The sequence below is a fragment of the Tupaia chinensis genome, unplaced genomic scaffold (assembly GCF_000334495.1).
Source record: "Tupaia chinensis unplaced genomic scaffold, TupChi_1.0 Scaffold000028_1, whole genome shotgun sequence".
In the NCBI taxonomy this organism is placed as follows: domain Eukaryota; kingdom Metazoa; phylum Chordata; class Mammalia; order Scandentia; family Tupaiidae; genus Tupaia; species Tupaia belangeri.
Genome location: NW_006159458.1, coordinates 6179160 through 6187680, shown reverse-complemented (window position 1 = coordinate 6187680; position 8521 = coordinate 6179160). Strand labels below are relative to the sequence as shown.

The window sequence follows — 8521 nt, the reverse complement described above, 5'->3', positions numbered from 1 at the left end:
TCTTCCAAAACCCACAGGGCCTGGGACTAAAGCCATGGTTGGCCAAGTGGGAGTCCAGCAATATACCTGCTACACCATCTGCTGGCCCCGATAATAGAATCTTTTTTTTTTTTTTTGAGAGATTTTTGGTATAGGGCACATGTGCTCCCCAGAAAGGCAGAGAGAGACAGAGAGACAGAGAACCAGAAATCACCCCCCGGGAGGATGGCCATGCCACAATCCCTTCTCCTCTAGTCTCCTCTCGGGCTCTTAGGCACGCACGCACGCACGCACACAGGTCTGTTATGAGTTTAAGCCACCAGGTCCGGAACTCAAATTGCAGTCGACTACATGGGAGTCCAGCGACATAGCCATTACGCCAACTGCTGGTCCTAATAATAGAATCTTATGAGCAGTATCTAATATGGAAGGCATAGGAGACTGAGAAGAGTTTTACAGATAATTTAAAATGCCACAGGTCAAGTAAAATAAAGACTGAACAGTTGTGCACTGGATTTGGTATTATGTAGGGAGTTCACTGACAACTGGTGAGAAAGTTCCCTGGAGTGCTAGGTTCAGGGATAGTCAATTGAATTGAATTTAAAGAGCTGGAAACAGCAACCAGGAACAATAACTTCCAGTAGCATGGATATGAGGGGCAGGAGAAGAAAATACCACAACCAGAAAACGTCATGGGGTTGAGTAAGCGTTCAAAAACCTTCCTATTTAAATATCGATGAGAACTGTCCAGTGGTTTATCTGTGTCATGGTATTCATTACATTCTACTGAAAACTGATTGGGAGGTCGGAAAAGACAAGAGGTACTTTCCTATCCCAAAAATGCATCCTGACTTTTCCAATGACATGGTATGAATGGCTCCACCAAGAAATTTGTCTTCCTGGATTCTTATTTTTTAACAGAAAATTTCACTGGTTTTCTTTCTTAAAAATTGTTTTTTTAACTTTATGTATGTATGTATTTTAATTTGACCATAGAAGGACAGAGTGAGAGTGAGAGAGCGAGGAAGTAAGCTGCCAAGTCCAGGACTTGAACCACAGTCGGCCATGTGGGATTCCAGTGCCCTTAACCACCATTGCCACCTGCCAGCCCCAGGGTTTTTTTTTTTAATAATCATTTATTTAACTTTATTTGTTATTATTTTTTAATTGACCAGAGAGAGTGAGAGAGAGAGAGGGAAGTGTGAAAGCAAGCCACCAAGTCCAGGACTTGAACTGTGGTCGGCCATGTGGGAGTCAGTCTAGCATCCCAACCACCAGTTCACCTACCAGCCCCTCATTGATTTTCTAAATTTTTTAATTAATCTGAGGATGTTGAAGAATTATTACCATAAAAATGATGGTATGCCTGAAGTTTTCCCGTCAGATTTCTTCAGGTAGTACAGTGCATCCCTGTCACTGCAATGACCCTGTTCTATGGATAGGTTTATAGGACAATTGACCAGTGACCTTAAAACACATTTGTATAATAAAAATAAAACACATTCGTATGGAGTAAAAGCTTCACATTGCACAACCTTAGCTGCTATCTTAACCACAATTACCCCCCAAACTATGAATAGAAGGCAATCTGTGTCAGCCCCAGGTCACCCTCCTCACCTCTTAATCCACCCAACTCTACCTCTCCACCAAGCTTCAGCATGTTCCCTGTCTGCAGAGCTGTAACAGGCGATGAGAGCCAGGCTGCCTCTCCCCTTCCTACTCAGAGCACTTGTTGATCTAGATCTCATTTAGTTGGCCATTAATCCTACTTTGCGTTGTGGGAACTTGTATCACGTTTGCAGCTTTTCATGCATTTATGATCCTTTTGCCTCCACTAGGTTAAAACCCCCTTGGAGCTAGTCTGGTTTCTTCTTAACCCCTGGTACAATTCCTTGAATACTCTTGTGTTTTTGAAAGAGTGGGGTTAGGAGAGGACAGGAAGTTGGGAAACGATCAGTTATGAAGGATTTCCACTCTGTGTACAGCAATAAAATCTCTTTATGGTTTTAGGAAGTGAAAGAGGAGCCCGAGACAATAGCTGCACCTAGGAGAGAATGCGCTTCAGGAGGTGAGTAATGTTCTCCTTGGTCCCCACCTGGACATTTACGTCCTGCAGACACGTGTGTGGCGGAAATCTCTCTGAGCAAAGCCAGGCCGCCTGCAAATTCTGCATCTCTACAGTCAGCCTGTAGAACCAAGTTTTTGTATCGTAGTTAAAAAGCCACATGTATGCTGCATCAGCTGATCCCAGAGGACTTGTGATAATGGGTATTCCATTGGGAACTAACAATTAAGCCAATGGTGGTGGGGAATTCTGAGTTCTGTATTGAGTTCCTTTTTAGTATCTTGTCTAAAAGTTAATAAGCCAATATTTGCTGAATGAGAGCTAATATGTTTTTTCTCCTTAGCCTACCTCCATTAGGGTGAAATAGTAGATGGAGTTTAGGCTTCAGTCTTACAGATTCTAAACAGATACAGTTTCTTTCCTTTTTTTTAGAAAGGTTTTTGCTATAGGGTACGCGCACTCTCTGAAGAGACAAGAGACACACAGAAAGCAAGAAATCACCCCTCAGGGGGATGGCCATGCCACAGTCCCTTCTCTTCCATTCTCCTCTCAGAATTTTAGGTACACCTGCACATGTGCGCATGCACCAGTGTGAGTTTTAAGCCACCAGGTCCAGGACTCGAGCCACGGTTGACTACATGGGAGTCCACCGAAGCTTATGCCATCCATCTGCTGGTCCCTAAACTGAGACAATTTCTGATTAGCTATATAATATTACTTGTTTAACCTCAAACCTCAGTTTTTCTTCTGTATAATGGAAACAGTTGTTTTGTTTTTAAGAACACTTTATAACCCAGCCACGGTGCACAAAGGTAGTATCACTGCTTGGGAGGCAGGAAGCCACATGGAAGTCCCGAGTTTGGTTCCTAAGCCAATCTGAACGCCCTGGGCATGGTTGTACACACCTGTAATTCTAGCTAACTAGGAGAGAGGAGCAGATAAACTCTGGCATGGAGCGAACCTGTCAAAAAGATCCCTCTTTCTCCTTCTCCTTTTCTCTCTCTTTCCTCCTCCCACCTCTCCCCCACAGCTCTGTCATAAAGGGAAAAGAATGTATCCTTCATTGAGGATATACCATATGTTAAGTATTGGACTAAGCTCTTTATATGCATAGTTTTATTAACTTTCCAAATACTTTGTGAGTTAGATAAAATGTGATACAGCTTTCTAGTCTATAAAGTATAGATAACAGTATGTATCACAGAACTTTTGCTGTAAGGATTGAATAAATTAGTATGTATGAGCACTTAGAACTAAGTACCTGGCACAAAAGTTTTCACCAAAGTTAACAACTATACACCAAATAACATTGTTCTTTATTTTGTAGTGACTTATTCAGGGTGTGACTTGTTGAAGATCATAGAGCTGTAAGGGTCAAAGCTCAGATCTAAACCCAGTGTTTCAACTCGAAATCCAGCACTTTAAAAACAAACAAACAAAAAAACAACTATTTTTAGAGGTTTTTGCCTTAGGGTGTGTGTACTTCCTGGAGACAGACAGACAGATACAGTGAGAGGAAAAGTGAGAAATCACCCCCTGGGGAATGGCCACATCCACAATCCCTTCTTATTCCGTTCTCCTACCAGCATCAAATCATAATGTTTGGGGGGGACCAGCAGTTAGCATAATAGCTATGTTGCTGGACTCCCATGTAGTTGATCATGGTTTGAGTCCCAGATCCGGTGGCTTAAACTCACGCTGGGCACGTGTGTGTGCTTGCCCAAGATCCCGAGAGGAGAATGGAGGAGAAGGGATTGTGGCATGGCCATCCCCCCTGGGGGTTGATTTCTCACTTTCTGTCTCTCTGTCTTTCTGGCAAGCACACGTGCCCTATAGCAAAAAAAAAAATCATAGTATTTGGAAAGAGCTTTGATCTGGACTAGATATAATAAAGCCACGATCAGTGGTTTATAGCATGTTACTATTGTTGTTATCATTACCAGTATTGTTTTAGTATTATTATTACTTCTACCATTACTATAATCTTATAATCACCACTGCTGCTGCCAGTAAAGCCTTGATCCGAGAAGGACCAGGATAACAGAGGAAGGTATGCATTTAGCCATGGGATTGAGTATGCTCAACATCTAAGTGCCAAGAGAACAAATCGGGTTCTCCCTTGACATAGATTATTTAGGTTGCAAGGGCCGTTCACATATTGAAATATGAGCCAACGCTTTAAAAACCATTGTGACCTCAACAGCATTGTGTTATAATTTAAGCAAACACATTATGAGCTGGTAATCATCTCAGATGTATTTGAATGAGATGCTTTTGTTTAGTGGCAATAGAATAAAACAACTTGATCACGTCTGCTTTTACTTGCTAAACCTTTCTAACCAAATCGTACTTTGTCTCTGAATAGACACTGCCGTTTGCCCTCTTCCCGTAACCACTGTGAAATCAGTTAACTTTAAACAAAGTGACAAGTAAGTTCTTCAGCTAGCATGTTACTACATTTGATTTTTCTGCTGGATTGTGTTTGAAAAAGCTCTTTGTTTTATCTACAGCACTTCTGCTAATGAAAAGGAGGTGGAGGTGAGTTTAAATCAATTTTTTTTCTTTTGAAAAAAGTGTTTCAGATTCCCCTGCCACAGTCACTTCATTGCTATTGCACACGTTTTCCTCGCTCTGGTGTCTGGCTTGGCAGTGACTAAGTGCAGGAAACGCTTCATGTCATGATGCTGGGAGGAGAAATGCCTCAGTATAATCCACTATGAAACTGAAATATGTGACCACATCCAATTGTTGTCTCCTCACCCCACATTATTTTGACAACAGGCAGAATTTCTCAGATTATCTTTGGGATTTAAGTGTGACTGGTTTACACTGGAGAAAAGAGTGAAGCTTGAAGAGAGGTCCCGTGACTTGGCTGAAGAAAATTTGAAGAAGGAAATCACTAACTGTTTAAAGCTATTGGAGGTGAGAATTTGGGGAGTATCAACATTTGGGGTTGATGAAATAATGTTTTCATAACTAAATACAAATGTACTGGGTGGGCTTGTGGCATAGCGGTAATGCTCCGCTCAGGAAAAGCCAGATCCCACATGGTGATGTGGTTCAAGTCCCCAGACCAGTCAGCCTGAGGCATACTGGGCATGCACGCAGGCACCCAGAATCCCACAGGCTGGAGGGCTGGAGGAAGGTGTGCAGGGTGACCAGACCCTGTGGAGGGTGCTCATCTCTCTCTTTTTCACTTTTGTATGTGCACACATGTACTCTATCATGAATAAAGGTTTTTAAAGTATGAATTCACTTGTGCAACTAATACCAACCCCACACACCAAAGCATGCCTGACACAAATGTGAATTAACAGAAAGGAAGGGTTCAAGACTGGGCTAAATTATGTGTCACTAACAGGCCACCAGCAGATGGTGTAATGGCTATGTCGCTGGACTCCCATGTAGTCGACTGTGGTTCCAGTCCTGGCCCCAGTGGCTTAAACTCACACCAGGTGTGTGTGCATGCATGCCCAAGATCCTGAGAGGAGAATGGAAGAGAAGGGATTGTGGTGTGGCCATGGCCCGGGGTGGGGTGGGGGGGTGATTTCTCGCTTTCTGTCTCTCTCTCTTTCTGGCGAGCGCACACTCCCTATACACCCTATACCAAAAAACCTCTCCAAAAAAAGAAAAAAAAAAAAAGCAGACTTGGTCCTGGGTTGAGTTTTGTGTGAAGGGGTAGTTAATTAGAACCTCTCTGGGGATGGCATGATAATAGGACACTCCCACGGGCCTGCTATTTGTAATGTCCCAGTGATAGTCCTGACTCTAAAACGGTTCCTCTTGTTCCTTCGGCCCAGCCCAAGACTAGAGTGAGGAAATTGAGAGGCCCAGCTTAGGGTGTGTGTACTTCCTGGAGACAGACAGACAGATACAGTGAGAGGAAAAGTGAGAAATCACCCCCTGGGGAATGGCCACATCCACAATCCCTTCTTATTCCGTTCTCCTACCAGCATCAAATCATAATGTTTGGGGGGGACCAGCAGTTAGCATAATAGCTATGTTGCTGGACTCCCATGTAGTTGATCATGGTTTGAGTCCCAGATCCGGTGGCTTAAACTCACGCTGGGCACGTGTGTGTGCTTGCCCAAGATCCCGAGAGGAGAATGGAGGAGAAGGGATTGTGGCATGGCCATCCCCCCTGGGGGTTGATTTCTCACTTTCTGTCTCTCTGTCTTTCTGGCAAGCACACGTGCCCTATAGCAAAAAAAAAAATCATAGTATTTGGAAAGAGCTTTGATCTGGACTAGATATAATAAAGCCACGATCAGTGGTTTATAGCATGTTACTATTGTTGTTATCATTACCAGTATTGTTTTAGTATTATTATTACTTCTACCATTACTATAATCTTATAATCACCACTGCTGCTGCCAGTAAAGCCTTGATCCGAGAAGGACCAGGATAACAGAGGAAGGTATGCATTTAGCCATGGGATTGAGTATGCTCAACATCTAAGTGCCAAGAGAACAAATCGGGTTCTCCCTTGACATAGATTATTTAGGTTGCAAGGGCCGTTCACATATTGAAATAGGAGCCAACGCTTTAAAAACCATTGTGACCTCAACAGCATTGTGTTATAATTTAAGCAAACACATTATGAGCTGGTAATCATCTCAGATGTATTTGAATGAGATGCTTTTGTTTAGTGGCAATAGAATAAAACAACTTGATCACGTCTGCTTTTACTTGCTAAACCTTTCTAACCAAATCGTACTTTGTCTCTGAATAGACACTGCCGTTTGCCCTCTTCCCGTAACCACTGTGAAATCAGTTAACTTTAAACAAAGTGACAAGTAAGTTCTTCAGCTAGCATGTTACTACATTTGATTTTTCTGCTGGATTGTGTTTGAAAAAGCTCTTTGTTTTATCTACAGCACTTCTGCTAATGAAAAGGAGGTGGAGGTGAGTTTAAATCAATTTTTTTTCTTTTGAAAAAAGTGTTTCAGATTCACCTGCCACAGTCACTTCATTGCTATTGCACAAGTTTTCATTGCTCTGGTGTCTGTCTGGCTTGGCAGTGACTAAAGTGCAGGAAACGCTTCATGTCATGATGCTGGGAGGAGAAATGCCTCAGTATAATCCACTATGAAACCGAAATATGTGACCACATCCAATTGTTGTCTCCTCACCCCACATTATTTTGACAACAGGCAGAATTTCTATTGCACACGTTTTCCTCGCTCTGGTGTCTGGCTTGGCAGTGACTAAGTGCAGGAAACGCTTCATGTCATGATGCTGGGAGGAGAAATGCCTCAGTATAATCCACTATGAAACCGAAATATGTGACCACATCCAATTGTTGTCTCCTCACCCCACATTATTTTGACAACAGGCAGAATTTCTCAGATTATCTTTGGGATTTAAGTGTGACTGGTTTACACTGGAGAAAAGAGTGAAGCTTGAAGAGAGGTCCCGTGATTTGGCTGAAGAAAATTTGAAGAAGGAAATCACTAACTGTTTAAAGCTATTGGAGGTGAGAATTTGGGGAGTATCAACATTTGGGGTTGATGAAATAATGTTTTCATAACTAAATACAAATGTACTGGGTGGGCTTGTGGCATAGCGGTAATGCTCCGCTCAGGAAAAGCCAGATCCCACATGGTGATGTGGTTCAAGTCCCCAGACCAGTCAGCCTGAGGCATACTGGGCATGCACGCAGGCACCCAGAATCCCACAGGCTGGAGGGCTGGAGGAAGGTGTGCAGGGTGACCAGACCCTGTGGAGGGTGCTCATCTCTCTCTTTTTCACTTTTGTATGTGCACACATGTACTCTATCATGAATAAAGGTTTTTAAAGTATGAATTCACTTGTGCAACTAATACCAACCCCACACACCAAAGCATGCCTGACACAAATGTGAATTAACAGAAAGGAAGGGTTCAAGACTGGGCTAAATTATGTGTCACTAACAGGCCACCAGCAGATGGTGTAATGGCTATGTCGCTGGACTCCCATGTAGTCGACTGTGGTTCCAGTCCTGGCCCCAGTGGCTTAAACTCACACCAGGTGTGTGTGCATGCATGCCCAAGATCCTGAGAGGAGAATGGAAGAGAAGGGATTGTGGTGTGGCCATGGCCCGGGGTGGGGTGGGGGGGTGATTTCTCGCTTTCTGTCTCTCTCTCTTTCTGGCGAGCGCACACTCCCTATACACCCTATACCAAAAAACCTCTCCAAAAAAAGAAAAAAAAAAAAAGAAAAAGAAAAGAAAGAAAGAAAAAGTGTCACTAATGGGAGAATATCAGCAATAAAACAAAGAAATGTCTTTTAAAGCAGACTGTGTGTGTCAACAGCCTTCTGTCTGGATTTTCAGAGATAAAACAGGAGAGTAATCATGCAGGAAGCTGAGCAATAGGCGGTAGTATCAATTTTAAGTTTGATAAAAGAGAGTCAAAAGCCAATTTCCACTTAACGATTAATGACGAAAAGAGAATGGTGACTGATGTGGGGCTTGTCAGATACTGGCAAGCCTGGCGC

The 8521-nt window shown here is 42.9% G+C and overlaps 1 protein-coding gene across 3 annotated transcripts in view; it reads left to right on the top strand.

Annotated features, from left to right (window-relative positions):
• The window catches only part of IRAG2 (inositol 1,4,5-triphosphate receptor associated 2), a 78820-nt gene that overhangs the window by 46969 nt on the left and 23330 nt on the right, over nt 1–8521 (top strand). For all 3 annotated transcript variants that reach the window (XM_027771053.1, XM_027771052.1, XM_027771054.1), the window contains 4 exons: nt 1990–2047; nt 4410–4473; nt 4555–4582; nt 4826–4966. In XM_027771053.1, coding sequence (XP_027626854.1) covers nt 1990–2047; nt 4410–4473; nt 4555–4582; nt 4826–4966 — 291 coding nt within the window. The remainder of the gene's footprint in view (nt 1–1989; nt 2048–4409; nt 4474–4554; nt 4583–4825; nt 4967–8521) is intronic.